Source organism: Aulonocara stuartgranti (genome assembly GCF_965226115.1).
Source record: "Aulonocara stuartgranti genome assembly, chromosome: 3".
Classification (NCBI taxonomy): Eukaryota; Metazoa; Chordata; class Actinopteri; order Cichliformes; family Cichlidae; genus Aulonocara; species Aulonocara stuartgranti.
This window is the reverse complement of record NC_138941.1, coordinates 518046-546045: the sequence shown is the minus strand read 5'-3', so window position 1 is coordinate 546045 and position 28000 is coordinate 518046. Positions and strand designations below refer to the sequence as shown.

Sequence of the window (28000 nt, the reverse complement as noted above, 5' to 3'; positions counted from 1 at the left end):
AATCAGACTCAGACACGTTCTGGAGGAAAGCAGAGACGCATCGTGTCTTCCTTACTCTGCTCTTCACCTGCTTTTACAGGTAACATATTTGTCATCGAGGTCTTCATCCTTGGGACCCGTAACATAGTAACTTCTTCATTGTTATACTTCTATAGTTTTCCCATTTTGTGAGCTGTGGATGTGGAAAGTGTCTCAGTGACACATCCACATGAAAACGGCGTTACCTTCGTTCATTTGCACGTCAAATGAACGAGCTGTTTGGACTTTAACGTCACAGCTGATGCTTCGATACTCGAACTCAAGAGTTCAGCTTCCACTCAGAGGTACAAGTACACACAGCAAAGATAAACGTGTACACAAGGTGGAACCCACAAGTGCACAGCTCCAACCAGAGATGGGCAGTAATCCGATTACTTTTTCCAAGAAACGAGTAAAGTGAGGGATTACTATTGCAAAAAAGGTAATTAGATTACTGTTACTTTCCCGTAAGCACGCTGCGTTACTAAAACCGCAGCTGTGTGCAGATGAACAATGGATAATCTATCGAGTGTGGAGAGAGTGTGAGCGTGCAGCGTTTAAAGCGTGGAAGCACTGACCTTACTTTGAGTTTGACTCTGTAAAAAGTGACAAAAACATTAGCATCCGCTGTTCACTGCGTGGGAAGACAACATGCTCACTCACTATGTGTTAATGGGCATGCTTATTTACAGAGGTGTGGACTCAAGTCACATGACTTGGACTCGAGTCAGACTCGAGTCATTAATTTTATGACTTTAGACTTGACTTGAAAAAATGTTCTAAGACTTGTGACTTGACTTGGACTTTTACACCAATGACCTGGGACTTGAATTGGACTTGAACCGGTTTACTTGAAAAGACTTGATATTTCACCCCAAATATAAAATTTAACATGCATATTATATAGAGATTGAAAATGTGACGTCATTCACGGGTAGAACCGCAAAGGATTCTGGGAACTCGTGGCAAGCGGTACTAGCGCACGCAGGCTTTCAATTAAAATCAGTTATACAGCGATAAAAAGAAACACAAAAATGTCAAGAAGCTGTTGTATTATTAACTGCAATAGCCGGTCGCATGACAGCCACGGGAAGCCGACGGGTAAAGAGATCGGTTGTTATCGGATTACGTCGTTGAAGAGAAATTGTTCGAGCCATGTTTCCGAAGTGACAAACAGGCGACGGGTGGCCTGGATTGCAGCCATTCAAAGACCAAATATAACGTCCCAGAACACTCCAGCTCACAGGTTAGTCTGCTCCAAGCATTTCCACAAAGGTCAGTCTGCTGTTGTAGTTAATGCGTCATTTTCATAACATAATTGGTGATATAGGTTACAAGCAAGTCTGGCGCTGAACAGAAATTGTCGCGCTATGCTAATTGGTTAATTGTACATAAATAGTGAATTGTCCTGACACAATATTGCGTTTCGCTTCTGTTATTATGTCACATTGACAAAAACATATACTTTTATTCACAGGATAAAACAGTTGTTTTGTATCACTAATTGCCCAGTACGATTACAGCATACAGTATTATTGTCACTGCTACATTTCTGTGATGCTACCAGAAATTATTTCCACTACTAATTAATTACCGTTGAGCTCAAAGGTCCTATTAATAAACGGTTAAGGAATGTGTATTTATGAAGACAATTTGTGAGACTGGTAAACTTATGATACGTACGATGGTCTTTCGTTCTACACGGTGCATTTCAAGGTCCTGCACCCATCCGTCGGTAAACTGTACCTGGGCTTGTTGCAGTGACCTGAAGTTACTAAACTTCATGAGTGTATGCGCTCACTCCAAGAACCGTATGATTATAAATATGCATATAAATATGCTACGATGAGATAGCTGACTTCATCTAACTAGCAAATGCTGTCCAGGCTACGTTGGTGATGCAGTTTTTTTTAATATGTATGATATTTTTGTCATGCGATTTTAAAGACGGTCCTACAACCGCATCCAAGAATAACATGCAGCTTATCTCAGAACTGTCGGTGAAAATTATTCTTGGAGCTAGGTTTAATTGAGCTGCATTTTAAAGAGGTGCAATTTCACAATTTGTGTATATTTTCTAAGTTCACTATTTTGTCATGTGTTGAGAAAAACAGATTTAAAAATTACATGGTCTAATATTTACATTTAGCATAACTGCAACATGCTTTTTTTCGTTTTTTTTTTTTTAAAGACTCGAAAGGACTTGAAATTCAAAATTTCAGACTTGTGACTTGACTCGGACTTTTACACCAGTGACTTGAGACTCGACTCTGACTTGCCTGACATTACTTGAGACTTGACTTGAGACTTGAGGATAAAGACTTGAGACTTGCAAAACAATGACTTGGTCCCACCTCTGCTTATTTATAACTTTGATAAAATGTCATAAAAATAATTCCATGCCAGCTCACCATTGGTGATCAGGTAGTTTCTGTTCCAGTTCCAGTCCCATAAATCATGAAGCTTGCTGCCAGAAAAGCTTCAAATCTCCTTTGAAAGCTGTTTGTGGTCTTGATTGTGGGAGCTTCAGTTGTCTGACTCCAGCTGCCACACAGTGCTCACTGATATCATTTGCAAAAACCCCAGTGTGACAATATTTATCAGTGAAGCAGAAATCAGGAAGGGACGACTTTTCTTTGAACATTTGCTAAGGCTAAGCTGTGCTTTCTACCACAGTTGGGAATTTCCTGGTTTACAACAAATTATTGTGTCAACACCGCATAAGATTTCAAACTACAGGAAAATCACTGGAGTTATAAGAGGCAGACAACGACACACACACCACATGCATGCTGTTGCTATTTATTGTGGATTAACCTGTCAAGGGCAAGAACAAAATAATTCTGCCTCAAATACAGGAAATCATAGCTTTCCTGTATTTCCTCCATTGTTGGCATGCTGGTTAGTGCTGTTGCTCCACAGTAAGAAGGTCCTGGGCTAAATTATCCATGAATGTAAACGGCTGTGTGTTTCTATCTGATAGACTGGTGAGCTGTCCAGGGTGTACCCTGCCTGGTAACCTATCACTTCATGGTTATTTCCCAGCCCTGCTGCAACCAGGATAGAGATAGGAGGATGGTAGTTGTTGTAGACCCATTCAATTTCAATTGAAGGATTAAAATGTTCCAGGAGCTCAACTTACTCCATCTGAACATGTTTCAATCGTGTTTTATGAACACAACATGCAGGTTTACTGAATATGAAAAGGTTGTGTTGATTTAACTCAGTTGTTTAAGTTTCTGCCAAAGCAAAACCTTTGTGTGCAACCAGTGTCCACTATTGAATCAAGTAAATCCAACATGTTTTTGTCAGTGCAAAAGGAGTTACGGTGCCTGTATTCCTGCACAATATTGTCCCGGGAGGGAGGAAAACTTTCTGGTGAAGTTTTGGTTGATTTTTGGGTTTTGCTTGACACTAGGTTGATTTTATCAGTGAGGTTTGGATTGTTTTCTTTCTCTAAGAGAGAGAAAGATGGTTTTATGCTTGGACATGTTTGCAATGGGCCCCAGTATTTGTTACTTTATTAGTATTTTATTGGTTGCGTTTGTTTGTGCTTTTGTTACAGTGCACTGAGATAAGAACATCTGAGAGGTGTGATCCAGCGGTGGTGATATTTTGGTATTTTGTGAGTTCCCGATTTAACAAATCAGCTCTTTAATCCAGACCTGAGAGGTTGAACTTTAAAGCGCTATAAAATATTCTTACTGGAAACAGTGGCAAAGTGTTTTTCTCCATGATTATAATGGGCTTGGGAGAAATTCACTTATATGTGACATTGATCACATGAGAAGTCCTGAGCATAAAAGGATTGCAGCGAGTCAATCCAGTCCAAAAACAAGGAGCTGTTTTCCTTTAAAATGATGACGTCATCTTGCTGGTGATGGAGGCTCGAATAGGCTGCGCGTGAGACTCCATTATCAGCAATATCTGGTATGAATGTGTGTGGGTGTATGCATGTGACTGGACTGTGACGGACTGACGACTAAAAGTTTAACTGACTTGATACTGAGACAAAAACGGTGCCGACTTTAGGATTAGTGAATGTCCACAACAATTCACCCAGCCTGTAGAAGAAGGGTGGAGGTTTTGTCTTGTTTTGTTGTTGCAGGAGCAGAAGGATGACAGAGACTAAAGGGGGAGGCTGTAGCTTCACATGAGTGTGAGCTGCAGACTGAACCCTTTGGTTGCTAATGTTGAGTCACTGATGTTTGCATTAAGAAAATTGTGTTTTATTAGCTGTGTTTTAATTAAGGTATCACATTATATTGTTGGGAATGTTAAATGCTAAAGTGAAGAAAAGCTTTGATTTCACTCATGACTGAACATGTTATTATTAACCATAGCAGGCCACTGTAAAGAGTCAATTAACTGTTATAGAGGAAAAAAAGGCCAAAAACTCTGTTAATACCTATGAATAACAGGCAATGATAGACTTGTCACATTCAAAATAGAGATATGTAATAACAAACACGGGTCCGTGTCATTTAGGTTCTCCATTGAAATAGTCAATCATTTAGAAAAGTAGAATATATATATATATATATGTCTCAACGCTGTTTCTCAATAATATTAAAAACCTAAAAACTATTGTTGTGGAAGATAGAAGTCACTGTGACAGCCCTCTGACTGTGGAGGACGTTTGTAATCCTATTTCTGCACTTAAGGCCAACAAATCTCCCGGCACAGATGGTTTAACTGCAGAGTTTTATGAATCATTTTCTAATCTCCTGGCTCCGTTCTTACTGCAGCTTTTCATAGGAAGTGTAGAGAATAACATCCTCCCTCCTACTCTTACTCAGGGTCTCATAACACTTATTCCAAAGCCAAACAAAGACTTACTTCTTATTGATAATTGGAGACCCATCTGTCTGCTCAATGATGACTATGAGATTATGGCTTTAGTACTTGCTAACAGAATGAAAGAGTTCTTGGACACAATTATCGATGAGACACAATCAGGCTTTATGAGAAACAGACACCTTTCTAAGAACATGAGACTGGTTTTAGATCTACTTGATTACTCTGATTTGGTATCTGACTATAGCTTCATTCTCTTCCTGGATTTTTAAAAGGCTTTTGATACAATTGAACATCAATTTATTTTCCACTCTTTGGAAAAATTTGGCATTTTTCTGTAAAGCTATCAAAACCTTGTACACGAATGGCAATAGCTCAATTAAAATGATTAAGACTCCACCCCGAGATTTGACCTGTTATACAAGGAATCAGCACAGCTGATAAGGAGCTCATCATCAGCCAGCTAGCTGATGACACCACACTCTTCTTGAAGAATGCAAATCAAATCCGTCCAGCCCTTAGTGTTATTAGTGATTTCTCTGAGGCATCTGCTTTATGTCGAAATCTAAAAAATGTGAATTACTAGCAATTAAAGGCTGCACTGCAAATGCTCTCTGTAACATTTCTGTTAAACAAGAAGTCACATATCCAGGACTGTTAATATCCAAAGACCAAAAGTCAAGATGCTCGTCAAACTTGTCAAACAGTGTTGGGGAATTCTCAATGGTGCTTGGTGCCATACCCTAAGGGACTTTAATGTCACAGGAACTTGGTAACAGCAATAAGAGAATACGTAGTTTATTCCAAGAAGATATCATGTCTCTCCCATATATAGAATATCTTACTGGAACCGACATGTTCCAGATATCACCTGGAAGACAGTCTGGATGATCCCATAAATATCTAATTGTGAACAAGGTGAAGGAAATCTCATATAAAATTCTTCATAAATGTTACCCAGCCAGTCACTATATGGTAACATTTAAAAGAGACATAAATACTAATTGAACTTTCTGTGGGGATCATCCAGAAACTGTGGCACATCTCTTTTGGTTCCTCTACACAGAGATTCTGGAAGAATTTAGCAGTTTTGTTATTGTCTATAGTTTAAGGGAGTTTTCTTTACGATGGCAAAATGTTTTATTCTGTTTCTTTAAGTTCCCCAGGAAGAATGATAAATGTTTTTTTATAAAAAATTTGTTAATACTTTTAGCTATTTTATATCCATAAATGTAAGTTTATTAATAAAACACCATATTTCTGCCTTTTTATAAGGATATGAATTGTACATACAATCAATTTCAGACTCAACCAACAAAAAGCCTCTCAGAACAATATTTATATTGTAACAGTTGCTATTGTAATGCAGTGTATCACCACATGGCGGCGCCTCGACTTTTGCATCCCGCCGAGGATTCTTCTCTTCTAGCACGTGAACTGTCTCGGAAATCCCCCCAGTTTTGCGGACGCTCGGACGTTTTCTCCAGCCATGGCCGCAGCCTCAGCTCAGGTGGGACCCGACTAATTTCTGGATACCGTGGTGTGCCGCTGCTCCGCTTGGGAGAAAGAAAAAGAGAAGCTGACTCCGCGACGCGAATGGACTCCGTGGATTTGTTATTTGTTGTTGGTTTCGTCTTCTAAGGATTAATTCTTCTGTGGAGAGCCTGGACATGAACATTTCTGCTGGCTTTTCATTCCCCTTTCCCTCTGCTGAGACTGACTGTAGCACATGTAAGTGATAGCTTGGCCGACTACAACCGTTGGTGCTGGTCTTCGGCTCAGTATAACGAAACGACTTAAAACTAATCTTGCATTGAGCTCTAGTGTTGCAGTGTTGCTATTGTAATAACATGGTTCTGATCACTCCAGTCTAATTTCAGTTGTTGGGCGAAATTTTATATGTGGTTTTTCTAAATTTAATCTTGAACGCATTTTTGCAGTTTTGTCTTTCTAGTCTGACCTAACTGACTCTTTTACTGCTAAATCAATAACTGCGCTGTGCCCTGGAGCGGCTTAATTTTTTTGAAATCGCAATGGCACACTGCCCAGACGACTCTGACTCAGACATGGAACTTACCTCGTTACCTATGTGCCAGATAGTTGAAAATGTGACTCCTAGCCTTAGCCAACAAGTGGTGGAGTTAAGAACTGAGGTGAGTAAGCTTAGTGATTGTTTACGTGATTCACTGAACATACAGCAGAGTTTACTAAGGCAGTGGGACCAACTCACAACGGGGAACTCTCCCCCTCCTGCAGTCCCACAGTCTCCTGTTTTCCCAATGGCCACATCGACACCTCATGTTCATGTGATGGACAAAACTGAACCCACCAACAGTACCAATCCGTTCCTGCCCAGCAACCCATTTCAACCTACAAATCCTTTCCTCCCATCTCACTCACTTGAACTCAGCAGCACTTCCAGAGTGATTGCGGCAGCTTTACATCACGCAAAGCTGGAGCCTCCTGTGTATGCTGGGGACGGAAAAGTGCAACCTGAGGAATGGTTAAATGCAGTTGGCACATACAAAGCCTCATTGAACCTAACTGATGGGCAATTGCTAAACGAACTGCCACACTTTCTTGCAAAAGAGCCCGGGAAATGGTTCAAGGCACTGAGCTCCCACATCACATCATGGGCTCAATTCTGTCAACTGTTTAAGACAGTTTTTCTGCCCTCCGACAACCAAGAACGCATCCTGAGAGGAATTTTGGATATTGGATATTGGATTCATGAACAAGAACTTTTACCAGCTTTTTGCCATAATACCAGATTTGTCCTCTCCTTTCATTCTGGGAATGGATTTTATGGCAAGAGCTTCTGTTTCTATTCACATTCCCACTAGAACAGTCTACATTGAGGACATCCCCTGCCCACTCGCAGACAATGAAGAGGACCTTCAAAATGATTACTCACATTCACCTGGAACACTGATGTCTTTGGACTTGGTTCGCTCAGACTTAACAGCCAAACTGTCTGAAGCAAGTCTCTCAGAGAACAACAAGGATGCTTTACTAAATCTGCTCAGCAAGTTTAGCTCCTTGTTTGATGGTCAACTTGGTCGAACGGCTCTCACTGAGCACGCCATAGAGACTGGCAATGCAACACCTGTCAATCTCCCACCCTATCGCACGTCACCTGCTAAGAAACGTGTGATTGAAGAACAAGTGCAACAAATGTTGAAGGACAACATCATTGAACCTTCCACAAGCCCTTGGGCAGCTCCTGTAGTCATTGTAAATAGAGCGGCCACGGAACCAAGGTTTTGTGTGGACTTTTTTTTTTTTTTGCCTGTCCCATTTGGTTCTTTAGCCATCAGAATTGTTGTCTGAAGACCAACAAGGATACCCAATGGATTTACTTTGCCAAATGGATCTTCGTGGCATTGCCGTATTGGTCCATTTGGTCGATCTTTGTTTTTATTATTTATTATATTTTATTTTCAGATGTTACAGACGGGACAGACATCAGTGAGGGATAGGAAAGGGAGAAAGAAAGAGGAAGGAAAGGAAAAACAGAAGGGGAGAGGGACAGTGAGAAAGGGGGGGAGAAAAAAAATAAAAATCTCCTGGATCACCTGTTGAGAGAAGAATAGAAAACAAGCAAAAAAACAAAGCAACATACTAAACACAACACCATCGCATTAATCTAGCTAAGTGTAAACAGCAGTAAATACTAAATATTCAATGTTGTTGTGCAGCACGCAGGACAGATGTGCTTCGAAGTAGTAGCCAAGAAGGGTGTAATTTAAGTCTACGAGCAGTGAACACCCGTGTGCATACCTGTGTGGATCAGCGTGCTTGTATTCCAAAGGTTTCTCCATGTAACGATCTGCTAGGGAGTGTGGGGGGGGGGGGGCACAGCCCCGTCCTCCAGGGTATGAAGCAGGTATGGAGGAGATCAAAACTCCAGACATCCAGAGGCCCCCAGAACACAAGAGACCATGGAAAACCAACAGAGGGGCAGCCGCGCCACTGTCCCAGCAAGAGCTGAGGAGAGTCCCAGATGAGGGTTCACTCAGCAGCCGCGGAGCAGAAGCCAGGGGGAGTTGCAGTGACGCGCCTGTGAGCTCCGCCGGCAGCCAGCTGTGCCTGAGTGACCGAGCCCCAGGCCGAGAGGCCGGGGGCACCCCACCTCCGAAATGGTCCGAGCGAGCCCCAGGTTCCAGGCCCCGATAAGTGGCCACCAAGGAGTGAGCCGGTGTGTACCTGGACGCCCACCCCCAGACACAAAGAACCACCAACGCACCGACACCTGAGGGAGTCCGCCACCGGCAGGGGAAGTGGTGGTGGGTGGAGATAGGCCTCCAAACCTTGGAGGGCCTGAGGTGTCCCCAGAGAGGTGGTGTCTGATACCCAACCTGACATATAGACACAGACATACAGGCACACACAGACACAAACATCCATTCCCCCCCTCATGCTCTCATGTGCACTCACTCCACACTCAACCAACGTGGAGACAGACATAAAGAGACGCTGTACACACGATCACACTCCCCAAGCGTACTCTACAAACCGGGTCTAGGTACCCTTGCCCCTGGAGGGGGGAACTGCACCCAGACCCAGGTGGTGTTACCCTTTTCCCTGCGGTGGGGAGAGGCAGACCACCCCGACTCCGTAGCAGCAGGGAGGCCCCACACTCCAGACCGCAGTCGGACGGCCAACTCCTCCTAGCCCTCCCGCTCCAGCAGGCCGCAGAGAATGGGGGTGGGAGAAGACTCCAAACCTCCCTCCACCCGCTCATTGTAGTGTTGATGCATGTGTGTTCTAAGGTGCAATTAAAACCCAGGAGGGCATGGAGCTACCTGCCAGAGAGCAGCAGGTAAGCGCATAGTCCCTCCTGATAGCCCTCAATGTCTAAGTGTATTTAAAATTGAGAGGTGGGCAACGACGCCAGGGGTGAGGTGTACACCCTGATGGTAATATGGACTCGGTGATTGTGCCCACCCCCAAGATCCTATATGTATGTGTAATGAGAGTGTGAATAATGTGAATGTCTAAGTTGTGGGAAAAAATTGAGGCAGAGGCTGTCATGAATCGCTGTGTGGCAGGCAAGCAGGAGTGGTGGACCCAAAATGCAGAACTCAGACACGGAAGTGAAACTTAAGGCGCAGCTTTATTGCTGGGAAAAACCTCGTACAACTAAACTCACCAAAAGAAAACCAAAAGTCAGAACAGCGGAACCAAGGACTGAAACACTGGAAAGAAACACTAAACTGGAGCGGGAGACCAAACACTAGGAACATAGAAGCAGAACACACAGCTAGTTGACGGTACGACGCGACACTGACACAGAGAAACACAGGGCTTAAATACACAGACGGCAGTAATCAAGGGATGAGAGACAGAAGGGGAACACACCTGGGAGAAATCACAGCTGACGAGACAGGGGAAACGTAACTGAGCACACTCGCATATGACACAAACCTTCACAATAAAACAGGAAACTCAGACACATGGAACCAGGCAAGACATTGAACTAAACAGACAGATTCACAAACAGATGGGGTGACACCATAGACAGAGACAGACTCAAAGGCAGACCAAATATAACACACAGAACTCAAACAATAATAATCATCATCATAAACTAGAAAATGATAACTAAAAGCGCTGGGTCACCGACCCAGGACCATGACAGAGGCAGCCGGAAGGGGACAGAGGGGGGGGTAGCCTCCTCTGCACCCTGGTGACATACCCCTACTCCAAGGCCCTGCATGTGTGGGTGGTTGTGGTGGAGCGGGAAGAGGGAGGCAGCTGGAGATGGGGAGGGAAGGAAGGGAGGGGCAGGTAACCCCTCCCTGGGGCCAGCTCCCCCGCTGACCCCAGTAGGCACTCCCACACTCCGCGACCCGCCAGGGAAAGAGGGCCCAGGCCCATCCAGACCGGGGCCCAGTGCAGCAGCGCCTCCCGGCCCCACAGAGCCCGGGACAGTTCACCCAACCCCACCACAGAGAAAACTGCACCCACCCCACCATCCACTCATCTTCCAGACTACATAAGACAGTAAACGCCCAGGCTGAGATCTTCCTCCACCTCTCCTGTATCTCCCCCTCCTGCAGAGAGAGTCCCTGAAGAGAGGAAAGCTCCTGCAGATGTGACCATCTCCCCCACCAGTTGAAGAGCCCCCCAGGCGGCTCGACGCACCGGCGGCACCCTGCTCCAGGGCTGGGCCCCCATGCACCCACCCGCCCACAACCCCGGCAACACACCAACCAGGACCCAAGCCCCCGAGGCCCGACCCGGGCCCCAGCCCGGGCCCCAGCCCGGAGACGGAGCGCCCCCAGAACCTCACGCCCCCAACCGGACATGACCGCTACCCCGGGTTGAGCCCCCCAAGGAAGATGCCTCCGGGGAACCCCCCGACGCCCTAAGCCTGTCCCTACCCCCACACCAATCACAACAGTGAAGGCGGGACCAAACTATGACCCCCCCCACCCCCACTAGGTGATGGAGCTGATAAAAGGAGCCCAGAGCAATTGATCTGATGTGGTGGCAGAGGCTGTATCAAGACTAATGTAATCTAATAGATAATTTCTATATTGGTTAGAATTAAGATTATTTTTATTTTTCCAGTTCATGAGGACTGTTTTCTTGGCTATGCATAGGGCAGTGAAAACCATATGGGCGATATTCTTTTCTGAAGTGACATTATCTAAGCTGCCCAACAAACACACTAAGGGGGAAGTTGGAATGTTACATTTCAGACACTTTGATAAGTCTTCACATATCTCGCGCCAAAACTTTTGCACTGGTGGACAGAACCAAAGAGCGTGGATGTAATTGTCTGGTGTATTGCCTTGACAGTGTGAGCAGTTGTCGGAGGATGTAAAGCCCATCTTGAACATCCGATGACCTGTATAGTGCACTCTATGTAGTATTTTGTATTGTATTAATTGCAGACTGGGATTTTTAATTAATTTAAAGGTTTTTAAGCAAATCTCAGACCAGAAGTTTTGGTCTAAGCTGACTGATAAATCTGCTTCCCACTTTGCAATAGGAAGGGATATTGATTCATCTAATTTAGAAAGTGTTCTGTATATTTTAGATAATAATTTGGGGGATTTAAGAGTAAGAAAATGTGCCGCACTTAGTGGTGTTTGTAATTCAACTTGACTGAGGTTAAATTTCTTTTTTACTATGGATTTAATTTGTTGATATTCTAAAAACCTTGTCTTGTTGATCCCATATTGTGCAACTAGTCTGTCAAATGGAATAAATTCTGTTCCCTCTAATATATGTTCTAAGTATTTAATTCCTTTACAACTCCATTCTGGGAAATTAATCATATTATTGTTTTGTAATATGTCAGGGTTATTCCAGATAGGTGTACGTTTGCATGGAATTAATGAAGACTCCGTTATTTTTAGAAACTCCCACCATGCTGTCAGAGAAAAGCTGATGTTGATACTTTTAAAGCATTCATGTCTTTTGATGTTTGAGCTAATAAATGGTAGGTCTGAAATCTCTAGATCCTTGCATAGTGCCTGTTCAACATCTAGCCAGGGCTCAACTAAGAAGGTATGTTTTAACCATTCTGAGATGAACTGAAGCCTGTTGGCTAAGAAGTATTGGTAAAAATTAGGCAGATCTAATCCTCCTCTATCCTTGGTTCTTTGTAGCGTTTTTAAGCTGATACGCGGGGGTTTATCTTTCCAAAGGAATTTGGAAATATATGAATCCAGAGATCTGAACCAATCTTGTGATGGTTTGTTAGGGATCATCAAAAATAAGTAATTTATTTTTGGCAAGATCATCATTTTTATAGTGGCGACCCTTCCCATGAGTGATATGGGTAAAGATTTCCATCCAGTCAGATCGCCTTCTACTTTCTTTAGAAGTGGGATGTGGTTTAATTTAGTTAAGTCTGAAAGCTTAGGAGAGACATTAATACCTAAATATTTAATATTTCCGGATTGCAGTGGGGCAGAGGAAGAATTATGGAAGGAGCAGTTAATGGGGAGAACTGTAGATTTTGGCCAGTTAATTGAATAATCTGAAACTCTTGAAAACCAGTTTATTAAAGTAATTACCTCAGAGAGGTTGGTTTGTGTGTTTTGCAGAAAAAGCAACACATCATCCGCATAGAGACTGATTTTATGTTCTATGTTCTTACATTTTATGCCCTTAATTGTTGTAGCCTGTCTAAATGTTGCTGCTAGAGGTTCGATAAAAATTGCAAAAAGTGAAGGGGAGAGTGGGCATCCCTGTCTGGTGCCCCTCAGGAGACAGAAGCTGGAGGATGTCTGGTCATTTGTTCTGATACGAGCTGTTGGGGAATTGTATAATATTCTTATCCAGTTTATGAAAGAGTTTCCAAAACCAAATTTGTGTAAAGTTGCGAATAAAAAATTCCAGTTAACTCTGTCAAATGCTTTTTCTGCATCTAGAGATAATATTATGGTTTCGATGTTTTTATCGTATGAGTAGTCTATTAAATTAAGTAATCTACGAGTGTTTGTTGAGGAGTGCCGACCTTTTATGAAACCAGTTTGGTCAGGATGAATTAAGAGGGGGGTCATTTTCTCTAATCTCTTTGAGAGAGCTTTGCAGATTATTTTAAGGTCTACATTTAAAAGAGAGATTGGACGATAGCTTGAGGGAAATAAAGGGTCTTTGCCTGGTTTTAGCAGGAGACTAATGTTGGCAGAATTCATATTTGGTGGTAGTCTGCCATTTTCCTCGATTTCCTGCAACATGCCGTGGAATACTGGTGCCAAAATTGTCCAGAATTCTTTGTAGAATTCTGCAGGGAAACCGTCTGGACCTGGGGCCTTATTATTGGGCATACTTATCAGGGCTTCCTGGAGTTCACTTGGCGTGGACTTTTGAGGGCTCAACCAAGTTACCCGAAAAGACTCTTATCCCCTGCCTCGTGTAGATGAGTCTTTGGACTTTCTGGCAAGAGGAAAGTTTGTCTCGACATTGGACTTAGCGCGAGGCTATTGGCAGATTGCTGTAGCAGAGGACTCGAAGCCTAAAACTGCCTTCATCTCTCACTGCGGTCTCTTCCAGTTTCGGGTGCTGCCCTTTGGGCTCTGCAACGCACCTGCAACTTTTCAGAGACTCATGAACTCTGTGCTTGCTGGCTTCATTTACAAAACGTGCGCAGTCTACCTGGATGACATTGTTATCGCCTCACCTACCTTTGAACAGCACTTAGTGAATCTTGAGGAGGTGCTGGGCAGACTCCAGGCTGCTGGCTTGTCATTGAAGCTCAAAAAGTGCCAATTCTGCCTCGATGAATTCACCTTTCTCGGGTACCGCATCACATCATCAGGTGTTAAGCCCGATCCGGACAAAGTAAAGGCGGTTAAGGAGTTTGATACCCCAACCTCAGTGAAACACGTCCGTCAGTTCCTTGGCTTGACTGGCTATTATCAACGCTTCATTCAGAATTATGCCCGCCATGCCGAACCTCTTCACGCCATCACCAGAAAGGACAATGCTTTCCACTGGGACGACAGCTGTCGAAGGGCCATGGACACTTTGAAGGATCATGTCACATCAGCCCCGATCCTGTCATTTCCAGACTTCAACCGTCCCTTTTCCATTCACGCCGATGCATGTGACATTGGTCTTGGGGCAGTGTTGATGCAAAAGGATGACAAGGGTCGTGAGTACGTTGTGGCTTTTGCTAGTCGCTCCCTTCACAAAGCTGAACTCCCCTACTGCACTTCAGAGAAGGAGTGCCTCGCTGTGATATGGGCTCTGGAACACTTCCGCCCATATGTTGAAGGTGTTCATGTTACTATCTTCACTGACCACAACAGTCTCAGGTGGCTCATGTCTCGTCAAAACCCAACGGGCCGACTTGCCCGCTGGTCACTTCGTTTGCAGGACTTTGATTTCACAATAGTGCACAAACCTGGTGCACAGAACAAAGTTCCCGACGCACTGTCACGCAACCCTTTGCCTCTGACCTGTGACAGGCCGACTGATCTTTTACCAGATCATGCTGTTATGGGCAGCCTGGACATTCGTACTCTGCCCCCCGTCATTCTGGCTGACCGTTCACAATTCAGACAGCTGCAGTTAGACGATCATGTCACAGGTCCACTCCTCAGAGACATTGAAGCAGACTCTCTGAACAGCTCGGACAATGCCACCTTGTTACAGTATGTTGTGTATGACTCTCTTTTGTATCACAGAGAACCCAAGTCCATATGTGCTTTGCACCCTTTGAAAGAGCTGAAACTGTTTGCCCCTACTTCCATGAGAGGCACCTTGCTGGACTATTACCATGACCACCCCACAGCAGGTCACTTGGGTGTTTCTAAGACATTGGCTAGACTGCGTTTTAGGTTTTTCTGGCCCAAAATGGCAGCTGATGTGAAAAGCTATGTGATTTCATGCTCAGTGTGCCAACTCACCAAGCCAAGTCAGAAAAAAGCAGCCGGTCTTATGGTTCCCATTGTCCCCCAGAAACCCTGGGAGTATGTGGGTGTGGATTTTGTTGGGCCACTTCCCCGCACCCCCACTGGTAATGCTTATTTGATCGTGTTTGTTGACTATTTGACTACCGTATTTTCACGACCATAAGACGCACTGTGCTAAAAGGCGCAGTCTCAGTTATGTGTGCCATTACTGTATTTAACACACACATAAGGCGCACTGGATTATAGGGCGCATACAAGTACCGTATGCGTATTTAAAAATAAAGCGGGAGCAAACCTGAGTTCGGTACCTTACTCACATTTTTATTACCAGTAATCGTCATCATCAACAACACACAAGCATACAAGTGTGCGTATTTAAAAATAAAGCAGGAGCAAAACAAAGTTTGGTACTCACATTTTTATCATCAATCAAACCCATCGAAGTCCTCATCCTCTGTGTCTGAATTGAACAGCTGCGCTAAATCTCCATCAAACATTCCAGGTTCACTTTCTTCACTGTCAGAGTCACTTTCCGTGCCGTGCGGCTCCTCGGAAATGATGCCGGCTTTTGCGAAAGCTCGAACAACAGTGCCAGCAGACATATTAGCCCAAGCATCTACAATCCATTGGCAAATTGTGGCGTAACTCGCCCGGCGCTGCCTTCCACTCTTGGTGAAACTGTGGTCTCCATCGGTCATCCATCGCTGGATGTGTTTGTCGCCGATGTGTTTGCTGCACTAGGAGCGGAAGATGGCCAGCTTTTCCTTATAATCCGCTGGAAGTTGCTGCGCTACCATAGTCCTGGTCCGGATGGAAAAATGGCACCGTTTCATAAAAAGTGAAAGTGAAACTGCTTTTAGCCGAATGGTGACCGTCGAAACGCTTCTCCCGCTCGTTCTTTGCTCGATGATCCACCGCTCGAGTCTTTCCTCCAACTCGGGCCACCTCGCCTTATGTCCGCGGAAACTCAGCTGCGTTTTCTTGACCTGCCGGAGCTTGTTTTCTAGCTTTCTCCATTTGCGAACCATCGATTCGTTAATCTTAAATTCTCTCACCGCTGCTCGATTTCCATGTTCCTCCGCGTAGCTGATGGCCTTCAGTTTAAACTGTGCTTTGTAAGCGTGTCTCTTTGCCATTTTCAGGGTTGTTAAAACAACGATGTCCTGCATAACGCACATACCTGTTCTTTTATACAGGTATGTGCGATAAAGTCAACGCACGCACTTCACCCTTTAGCGTTCTCATGGCGTTCTCTACTACGTCCTCATTACAACACACAGGGCGCACTGCGCTATAGGGCGCGCCGTACTTTTTGAAGAAAACCTAAGACTTTTAAGTGCGCCTTATGGTTGTGAAAATACGGTAAATGGGTTTAAGCCAGTGCTGTCAAAGAAGCTACATCTCAGGTAGCAGCTGGTAAATTCGTCACTGACATTTTTGCTAGGCATGGTACACCCACTTACCTCATTTCTGACAGAGGGTCTCCTTTTGTGAGTGAGCTTTTTGAACATGTTGTTTCTGCCTTAGGCTCGGTGCACAGACTCACTACGGCATATCACCCTCAGACAAATGCTACTGAACGCGTCAACCGGACTCTGAAAACTGCAATCCGCGCTTATGTAGGTGATAAGCACACATCATGGGACAAGTTTCTCCCTCAAATTTGCTTTGCTCTGCGCACCGCCCCCCATGACAGTACAGGTATGACTCCTGCCATGATGCTTTATGGTCGTGAGTTAGACACCCCGCTTGACCTTATCACTCAGCCTTCTACAGCAGGTGTTGATGAACCGGGTGTGCCTTACCCTGAGACTCTGAGAGCCTCCCTGCAGGAAGCTCACGACCACGCCAAAGCAGCTTTGGACTATAGCCATGACAGACAAAAACATTACTATGACTTGAGACATCGACATGCCACGTTTCGTGTTGGTGACCTTGTGAGAGTTAAGACGCACCCCAGGTCAGACGCTCAGTCTAACTTTACTGCTAAACTTGCACCACTGTTTCAGGGACCATTGTGTGTATCTCAGAGACTCAGTGATGTTAATTACAAATTCAAATTCAAATTCAAATTTTTATTTGTCACGTACACAGTCATACACAGTACGATATGTAGTGAAATGCTTGGACAACTGCTCGTGACCTAAAGAAAACAAAAAAGGAAAAGGCTATGAATAAGAAAGGAAATAAATATGAAAAATTAAAAAGGGTAAATTTAACTAGGAAGGAATAAAATATAAATTAAGGTTAAAAATGAAATAACTGTACAACACACTGGGATAGAATAAGATAAAATATATAAATTAAATTGAAAATAAAATAACTGTACAACAAAATACACAATATAGAACTATATAAGAATGTATGAACAAAATACACAAGAAGTATAAATAAATATATACACAATAACAGCAGCAGTGATTTAAGTGATGAAGTGAAAACAATGTCCAGAATGTCCAGTGTGTGTGTAAGAACTATATGTGTGGGTCAGTACTGTGTGGTGGTGTGATTGTGATTGAGAGACCGTATCGCCTGCGGGAAGAAGCTCCTCCTCAGTCTCTCTGTGTTGGTCTTCAGGGAGCGGAATCGCTTTCCTGACCTCAACAGAGAGAACAGTCTGTTGTTGGGATGGCTGAGGTCCTTCACGATCTTCCTGGCCTTGGTCCAGCACCGCCTGCTGTAGATTGAGTGCAGGTCAGGGAGCTTGGAGCGGATGGTGCGCTCAGCTGATCGCACAACCCTCTGTAGAGCTCGTCTGTCCTGCATGGTGCTGTTCCCGAACCAGGTTAAGATGTTTCCTGTCAGGATGCTCTCTATGGTGCACGAGTAAAAGTTCCTGAGCACCTTGGAGGGCAGTTGGAAGTCTCTCAAGCGTCTGAGGTGGTAGAGACGCTGACGGGCCTTTTTCACCACGGAGTTGATGTGACAGGACCATGACAGGTCCTGCGTGATGTGAACTCCGAGGTATTTGAAGCTGTCCACTCTCTCCACTGGGCACTCGTTGATGACGGGGGTCTGGTAGTTCCTCTCCTGCTTAGTGCTGAAGTCCACTATCAGCTCCTTTGTCTTACTGACGTTTAGAAGGAGGTCCTCTGGCACCAGTTCTCCAGATTCCTAATCTCCTTCAGGTAGGCCGTCTCGTTGTTATCAGAGATCAGGCCCACCACGACGGTGTCGTCAGCAACCCTACAGGCTCACTTGGGTGGACTCCGGTGTGGATGCAGGTGTTTATCATGTTGTGAACATGCAACCGTTCCATACCTGGGACTCTCTCACTTCCAAAGAACATTCTGTTTCATTGCCTGCTGAGAGAGAGACCGCAGAGGGTCTGAACTCCCTGGCCCCCCTGCAGACACTGACATTGACTCTGAGCCATTCCCCTTTGATTTACCGGACATTGACTCTTCTTCTGGTGTGGGCGCTGTTCCAGAGAGTGTTTCACCCAGATCTGTCCAGCACCCAGCTGCTGGTGGACATTACAATCTCAGGCCCAGACGTTGCCCCAGAGTTACGTCTGGCTGGAGCAACAAAAGATGGACTAATGATTTTCACACAACCAGGCTTGATCTGAAGTGAAATGTTTTGGTTAAACCTGTTTGATGCTGTCTATTTTCATTGCTACTTTGAGTCATGCTATGTAGATGTTTCTGTTTGCTCTACTTAATCCAGTTTTATGGCTCTTTCGTGCGTTAAGGTTCATTCTTGGCATTTACTTAGAAAAAAAAAAAAGAACAAAAGAAAAAAGTGAAAAAAACTAAGAAAACTGATTTTCCACTGTACATATTCGTCTTATTTTCACCAATTTCATTTTTAAATGGTCTTTTGCCCTGTGTGTGTGCACCAATCTTAGCTGTAACCTCTATGTATAGGGTACTGTTAGGTGTGGTGTGTGCTTTTTCGGCTGTGTACGGCTGAGGACAGCCTTTTTCTCACCAGGGGGGGACTATGTAATAGTTGCTATTGTAATGCAGTGTATCACCACATGGCGGCGCCTCCTGTCTCACGACTGGTGTCACCCCCTTTTTGTTCTTCTTCGCACTCCTCCTGTAATGGATGCTCCCGTGTGTACGCGGACTAGTGTGCTCTTTAGTAATGTGTGGTAGAGGTAGCACTTTTATTTTTGATATTGTAAATAAATGAGTACTTTTTGGAAAGTCAGAAGCTGTTGCTCATTCGCTATCCACCTGCACACCTCCGCGGCTGGCTTCATCTCCACTGCACGTTACAATATGTTGATTTTTTTCGCCTACTCATATCATAATTTTTTTACTCCTGGTTCTGTATGTTCATGTTCTGTTCTTTTGTAAACTTCATCTGTTTGTATGTTGTATACTAATTGTGTTTCAATAAAGTTCGATTTAAAAAAAGGTACGTTCTAAACGAAGCTTCAGACGTCACTGATCACGTGACTCTGGCCAAACGAATCAAGCCTCGACACGGTGCTTCTGAAGCAGCATGTTGATCTTTCTGACACACGCACCGGAGCGTCAGCTTCAAGCGGACCATCACTACCTCTCACATCTAAAGGTGTCAAGGTAACTTTGAACTGAGTTCAGTCAATCTGGAGTTTTTCCAAGTTTTCTGTTGCTCTCTGTGAGAGAAGAGCGTTAAAGGCGGGGCTCTCCAGAGTCCAGCAAAACAGGAAACCACAGCTGGGTGTGTGTAAGTGTGCAAACCAATAGAATGCATCGTGGTGGGGGGGGCATCACGGGTATTGGCAAGAAAAAAATAAAAGAATCGGTCGTACCCATGCTTCCCCGACGTCATGCCAGCGCATATTGGGAAATTCGTAGGCACCGATCGGTTTTCTATCAGCCATTTGCTGGGAGTAAGGGCGCCCTCCGTTTGCGAGGTGCTGCTGGCGGCACAGGGAGGAGAGGGCGGGGCGGCGGGGAGTCTCTGGCTGGCTGGAGCGGCATCTAATAACCAACTCGCAAAACAAAATAAAAACAACACAACAAACAGATATTATGATACAGACTTATAATCTGCACCGATGTTTTTTCTAAATTCTATAAAGTGAGCGCGAGAGCCCTCGGTGCGCCTGCGCGCTGCTGAAGTCAAAGTAAACTTTATTGTCATCTCCGCTACAGACAGTCCAGCATATCCGGTTGTTCAGTCTGACGTCACTAGCCGTGTCTGGGTCTAAACTCCGCTGCAGGTCCATATATCAAACGATCACTATGGCATTACTGAGAGTTGAAAAACTGTCTAAAGTCTTTCATCTTTAATAAAATGATCAGCGTTCTGCTCTACTAGGTGTAACAATTGAGTTTAACATCCAGGCATCCATGAAAACGGAATTTATGACATTTAACGGAGTTAGAAGTTAGCAGGAAGTTAGCTCGCTAGCTTCCATCTAAATACAATATAGCAGGTCCTGACTGCGGGGTTTTGGAAACAAATTCAAACGTACAGCTCTGCTATCACTTCCAGCATAAATGAAGACAGAAAACTAAACAGCAGTGACGTTTGTAGGGTTACTGAAGTTGGGCTAGCTGGTATATAATGATGTGCTACGTGACCGCTAGCGACACAGCTATGTTAGCATAATATAAACAAGATAACTTTTTTTCCACTCGATAAAAGTTAATGTGAGTGTTCCCGGTGGTCAGGAACAAATGTAATCGCATGGCAGGATGCTGTAAAAGGACCAAACTTCAGCCAGGAGAACAACTGAGATAATCCATCCACAATACGAGGTTAGTCATTCATATACTGCTGCATGGGCTGGGCTGTAGTTACATCCTAAGGTTTTAAAAACTGAGCTTAAATAAATGATTAGCGGTAATAAAAGCCGAGGGAGGTCAACAGTGATCACTGACTGTTTTAGGAGCTTTTTGAGATCAAATAGAAGAAAATACATAATATTAAACATGTTAACAACACAAAAGCTATATTAAACGCAGACTACTTTAGACCCGGAAGTAGGATTCGTCGCGTCATCACTGAACAACCAGATAGAGAGACGAGATGACGAGGCTGCAGTTACAGCGGTGCAAGTAAACAAACAATAAATATAAGAAGAGTAAGAAAATAAATCTACACTTTAGGACTTGGGGTAAAGGATCAATAACAATTTAAATTTATAATTTACAGTTTGATGATTTAAAGTCTCACACAACCCGTCAAAAGGGGCGGGGCCGGCTGCTTCCAAGTAGAGCACATTTCATTTATAATGATGTAAATCCAAGCCCATCATGGATTCACGATCTGAATCCTGGGTTGTGTGAAATCCCAGAAATCAACCTTAGACAAAGTGAATCTGTGAACTAAGGTGTAGGTCTGTTAGGTTAATTGTGCTGATCCTCGGGTTGGGGGATTTGTGTTTGTACTGGAGCGCAAAATTCAAACCAATGGAAGATGGACAACAAAAGTTCAAAGCCATCAGGTGCTCAGGTTAGAAAAAAGAGAAAAGATGCAGGTAAGCAGACGTGTGATTGGATAATGGCAGCTCATCCTGAACCAATCAGACTAAACTCCAAACAATACATTATGTTACAGATTTTAATATTAATTAGTCATTGTTACTTGTTGATTTGTCCTTTTCTCATTGTGTGACGAATTATGACGACTGTTTGGTAGCTGTTATTGTCTCTCTCTCTCTCTTCATGTGTGTTTCTCTGGTGAAACAATAGTTTTGTGTTAATGTTAGGGCTGCACGATTTTGCATAAAATGAGAATCACGATTTTTTGGCTTAGAATTGAGATCATGATTCTCTCATAACAATAAATAAACATAAAACAACAAATGTCTCACGTTTTGTTGTTGCAGCAAAATGTTGTCCTGCTTGAAATTCCGTCTCCACCGTTGCTCGACGCTGCGTGTACAGAGCAGGTAGTGCAACAATAGAAAAATAGTTGCGGGACGGCACTGTGTAGCGTTTGTCTAGGGTGTTGATCGTTTTCCTAAATCCCTCGTTTTGCACAGTGTTGATGGAGCCATATCTTTGGTCAGGTGATAAGTGATAGCCTCCGTGATGTCTTTGTGCCTGCGGGAGTTCGACGTGTATAGGGAAGCGCTGTATAAGGTTCCCGTTATTGATGTTTGGGTGGTTGACCGGGACGGATTTTCTCCTGTCACTTTCTCGTCATCCCTGACGTGCTCTCCGTTGTTGTTTCCCTGCTAATTTTAGCATCACACGGCACAGCTTCTGTATCACGTGGTATAAGGCTCCGCCCTTGTCATTTGTTGAGCAGGAAGAGTGAGCGCTTGTTTTCATGCAGAGTACGTCCCGGATCAAAATGTGAAGTTTTACAAATCACCACTTCTTTAGTTAATATCATTTCAGTCTCAGACAATCTCGTTTCTCTTACAGAGGTTGAATGCACCTTCTGCGGATGGCGGTACCACACAGTGTGCGTGGACTTCCCCTGCACAGAAGGCAACTACAAATGCTGTGAATGCTAAATAAACAGAAACAAATGATCCCTGTTGTCTTTGCTTGATGATTGGTTTGAGTCTTGACAATCCACATTGCTGGCGTTGCATCTTTCAATGGCAGCAATGGCAGGTATCAGTGCTCAAACCTTTTGTGTTTGTTTCCAACAAGTTGCCCACCTCGGGAAACAAAAATGTGTTCTTTTACTTGTCAGATGAACATATGAGACACTTTGACTCTTCAGTGCAGTGTGGAGCCTAACAAAGATCTGTTTTGTGTCCCAGCTGATCAGCAGGAGGAGGAGAGTCTGACGGAGCAGCAGAGGAACATTTTCAGCTACTTGGACTCAGCTCAGCCACTACAGAGGAAACAATGAGCTCAACACAGAAGGTGACAGACAGAGCAGGACCATATGACCAAAGATATTTATCACCATATACATTTGAACATTTGCCATAACGATGTAGCTGACGATAGAATTGACACCAGACAAAATACTTTACAGCTGCACAACTTTATTAAAAACCCATCAATGTATTTTCACTGAAACAAGCAGCTGTTGTTTATGTGCATTAAAGTTATATAAAAATGTAACAGTGCAAATGCAAATTCCTCGCTGACAGTTTAACCAAAAGGCGTTTCCAGTGGAAACTGGCCGACACATCCTGAGCATAACCATGTATAATATCCACTAAACTTCAGAAGAGGTTATACAGTCGTGGCCAAAAGGTTTGAGAATTGCATAAATATTGGAACCTGGAGAAGTTGCTGCTTAAGTTTTTATAATAGCATTTTGCCTGCACTCCAGAATGTTATGAGGAGTGATCAGATGAACTGCATCGTCCTTCTTTGCCATGAAAACGAACTTAATCCCCAAAAAGCCTTACCACTGCATTTCATTGCTGTCATCAAAGGACCTGCTGAGACCATTTCAGTGATCGTCTTCTTAACTCAGGTGAGAATGTTGGCGAGCACGAGGCTGGAGATCATCATGGCTCTATCCCGATTCAGGTTCTGCAGCTTTAAAGTCCTCAAGGGCCGCGTACTCAAAGACCGCTAAGGCCGAAGTGCGGGGCTCGTAGGCTCGTGAAATGGGACGTCTAGCCTCCGTCGCGCTGACCAGGTTGCCTAGCAACCATGATACTAACAGCTGGAAACGTTTCATACAGCTTTGTTTGACAGAAATGAAGGAGAACATATTTAGTTCATTTGTTTCTACATGAGCTCTGTGTGATTTGATGAGTATCTGAGGCTGAGACCACAGGACTGTGAAACATGATTGTTGGGCTTCATTTCTGTGCTGAACAGTCGTTTAAGATTAGCTGTAAATAACAATTAGCTGATGTTGTTCATGAGACTAAAGTCATCTCACTGTGGCAATGTAAATATAATATGGCCAATATTATAGTTATTATATTAATCACTTCACTCACAGACAAGTATCTGTGACAGTGTGTATATAGATGTATCATATATAAGAGACAAATGTTGTTCTTTTAATATGTTGGTACTAAATTTGGCTCAGTGCTTACATATATGTGTAAAAAGCAAATGTAGGAGCTGTGATAACTGTGTCTGATAGAATGAAGAGTAGACTGATATAGGAAATATTCCTTTATTGGGTGAGAAAATCAGACCATGTCATAACTGCTGTAAGTCACACAGAATAGATATCAGAGCCTTAAACAGGCTGACTTCTGCTAAATGGGTCAAACTGGGCAGAAAGTCTACAAACACATAACATCCTTATAGAATATGATGTAACACTATAGATCAACTTAGCTCAGAATATATAAAGCATATAAACAGTTACAGCAATATGATGCAACAAACACAGCAGCTACTGATCCAAAATACTCAAAGCTTCATAGAACTGAAACCAACATTTATTTTTAGCTCCATCCTGCTGCTGATACAGACTTTAGGTTTCTGAACATTAAACTTGTTGCTGCCTTTCATAGTGTGTAACTTGAAGGCCCTGAGTACTTTCTCCCACACTGAAAACACTGGGATGATCACATTATTTGAACATTACCTAATAAGACTGATTCAGCACAGACAGTTATGTTAAACTTTCCTAGCAGTCCTTCACAAACAGGGAACAGTCTGTCTATTCTCTCCATCTGTCAGCTGCTGCTGGCTCTTCCTCCTCCTCTTCCTCACACACTGCTGAGTTTGTCCTGGTGGATCATCAGGGCTGCAAAGCCTCACAGATGATGTGCAGCAGTGGGTCCCTCAGTCTGTCCTCACTCTGGACACTTGCAGTCGTCACACATGGAAATCAAATGTGTGATAAGCTGCAGGATTCAAACACAAGTGTAACTTATAAACACATGTTCATACTTTTATTCCACAATCAGAGAGAAAGAAACAGAGAGAGAGTGCAGGACAGACAGACAGGTGACAGTCTCAGGTGTACACACTGCTACACAACAGCACCAGAGAAGCAGGATTTAGTGTTTGTGTTATTACGAGTGTAAACAAGAAGAGTTCCAGATGGTGCAGTGGACACATGTGTGACTGCTGTGATTAAAGCATCTTTCTTTCAGCTTAACGAGTGAACCGTCAGCTCGTTCAAACACACGTTAAAGTCCGTTTGGCTCGACACCACCGAACAGAGGCAGCAATATAACACAGCTAACATTAACAGTGCAGTGAATCCTGCTTGTGCCGTGATGTTCAGGACTGCAAACCGAGCAGCATCACTGACTTTCAGCTTGTTGTGTTTGTGGATATATGACTGACTTTAATTATCCACAAAATCATCACATTCTCTGTCAGATTAAGGTCGACTATTGAACGGCGTATATTTTAAAGGCTTTAAAAGCAAGTTAACGCTGAAAGTACAAACATCACTAATGTCACATAACTCTGCCGACAAGGCATAGCTATGGCTATGAAATGCTCTTTGTGTATCACTTCTTCATTATGAAAGATGTCATTAATGCACTAGTAATGTCTCATCTGGAGTATTGTTCAATCATTTGGTCAGCAGCTAATAAGACAGATCTTAACAGACTTCAGTTAGTCCAGAATAAGGCGTCCAGATTAGTGTGAAGATGTTCATACTATACTAATATTGATAAAATGCATAATAACCTTTCTTGGCTTCCTGTACAGGCTAAAATATTCTATGGCTTACTTGTAGTTCTAAAGAAAGCAATTCTGTTAAACACACCACATTTATTCTGCTCAGCTGCAGTATCCAGATGAAATACATCATCATATTACACAGTTTTCAACAAGCTGCAATTTAGTAAATGCTCGAGTTAAAAGTAACGTTTTGTAAAACTGTTACATTTAGAGCAACTTTTAAGTGGAATAAGTTGCCTTAAAAAATTAGAGAAAATAGTGTGTGTGTGTGTGTGTGTGTGTGTGTGTGTGTGTGTGTGTGTGTGTGTGTTTAGTGTTTGAACAGTCATGAATTATCTTTAACAGCAGGTTGGATGTAATGTGTTAGAACTACCAGCAGGTGGGGATAAGAGACCTTTAAGGTGTTTGGTGCCACGCTCCACCTTCAGGTTTAAAACTAGTGTTAATGGAGTTTGAAGGTTGAGTTTGTTCCACGACTGCATTTCACTCACTGCCTCTGTTTGTATCTCTGTCACTGCAGGACCAACATGGAGCCAGAAGTCAGCGCTCTCAGGAGGCCGACAAACCTCACAGAAGAAAGGGAGAGAAAAAACACACCTGTGACGAGTGTGGGAAGGGTTTTACTGTGAGGGCTAAACTAAAACGGCATCAGGTCATCCACACTGGAGAGAGACCGTTCAGCTGTGACTTGTGTGGAAAGTCTTTTTCCTTGAAGGGTTCCCTAAAAAGACACCAACTCATCCACAGTGGAGTTAAAGCGTACAGCTGTGACGAGTGTGGGAAGGGTTTTACTCTGAAGGCTTCACTAAAACAGCATCAGGTCATCCACACTGGAGAGAGACCGTTCAGCTGTGACTTGTGTGGAAATTCTTTTTCCTTGAAGGATTCCCTAAAAAAACACCAACTCATCCACAGTGGAGTTAAAGCGTACAGCTGTGATCAGTGTGGCAGAGCTTTTACTCGCAGTAGCCACTTACAGAGTCATCTAGTTACCCACTCTGGAATTAAGGCATACAGCTGTGACGAGTGTGGAAAGTCTTTTTCCTTGAAGGGTTCCCTAAAAAAACACCAGCTCATCCACAGTGGAGTTAAAGTGTACAGCTGTGATCAGTGTGGCAGAGCTTTTACTCACAGTAGCCACTTACAGAGTCATCTAGTTACCCACTCTGGAATTAAGGCATACAGCTGTGACATCTGTGGAAAAACTTTCAGCCAGAGAGAGAGCCGAAATACACACCTACGCATTCACACTAGACATGATGTGTACTGCTGTGAACAGTGTGGCAAATACTTTACAACAGACGCACAGTTACAACAACACATGTTTACCCACACTGAGGAGAGACCTTATCGATGTGACCTGTGTGAGAAGACTTTTAAATCTCCACATTACCTGAGACGACACCAACAGATCCACACCAGAAAGAGACTCTACAAGTGCAGCTACTGTGAGAGAAGCTTCTCACAGTCAGGTCATCGTAACATTCATGAACGTACACACATGGAAGGAAACTACAGCTGTGACCAGTGTGACAAGAGCTTCAGGAATCTCAGATCATACTCTGCACACAAACGATCCCACGTTACTAATAAACTGTTTCACTGTTACCAATGTGCCCAAACATTCACCTCATTGTCTGCTCTGTGCAAACATCAGCGCGATCACTCAGGGCTGAAATCACTCCCATCACTGGATCACAGTGAATCTGAAGACACAGAAAGATCCTCTGGTTTCTGTGTCAGACTCAAAAAGCTTGAGATCAGGCTCCACAGAGTTCAGATAGAATCATTTAAACTTGTGTTGAACTGAACTGGTTGCTGGGCTGAACTTCTACATAATACAGATCTACATGGGATCTTCTTTTCTGTTGTTTTACTGAGTCAGTTTTGTCCTTTTTTCTCTGTCCTGGTTTTGCTCGTCTGTAAATGATTGAAACTCAGTCAAATAGTTCATTGTTCTCCAGCAAAACGTTTTGGAAACTCATGTTTAACCTTTAAAACTCTGACATGTTTTAGCACACAAGGCTTCATCGGGGAGTTCACTCATGATTGGACCATGAGAACAAAGGTTTTTAGTTCTTTCAAAGAGAGTCTTGGAGATGTTTGATGTTTCTGTTTTTCTGAAACCACCTGAAAGAAAAACTATTTTTCTTGCTTTATGTAGTGTGGAAGTTTTTAATGTTTCTTCATCTGTTATGTTCTTGAATGTGTTCACGTGAAGATGGTACAAATAAACTGTTGTCAGAGATTTACAGTTATCAAACAGTCAGGTGAATAAACAACACTGAGACACTTGGAGACGGTTAACGTGCTGCACGGGTTAGAGAGGAC

At 43.5% G+C, this 28000-nt stretch overlaps 1 protein-coding gene across 4 annotated transcripts; it reads left to right on the top strand.

Moving 5' to 3' along the window:
* The first annotated feature begins 25 nt into the window (after positions 1-25).
* Positions 26-27929, top strand: LOC309702325 (uncharacterized protein). Of its 4 annotated transcripts, none has more exons than XM_082526999.1 (3): positions 26-79; positions 22861-22966; positions 26190-27929. In XM_082526999.1, the coding sequence occupies exons 2-3, from the start codon at positions 22949-22951 to the stop codon at positions 27477-27479; spliced, it is 1308 nt and encodes a 435-aa protein (XP_082383125.1). In that variant the 5' UTR covers positions 26-79; positions 22861-22948; the 3' UTR covers positions 27480-27929. The 4 variants fall into 4 exon arrangements, with proteins under 4 accessions (XP_082383125.1, XP_082383123.1, XP_082383122.1 ...); XM_082526997.1 differs by lacking the exon at positions 26-79 and adding an exon at positions 19552-19721; XM_082526996.1 differs by lacking the exon at positions 26-79 and adding an exon at positions 19552-19729.
* Positions 27930-28000: the final 71 nt, after the last annotated feature.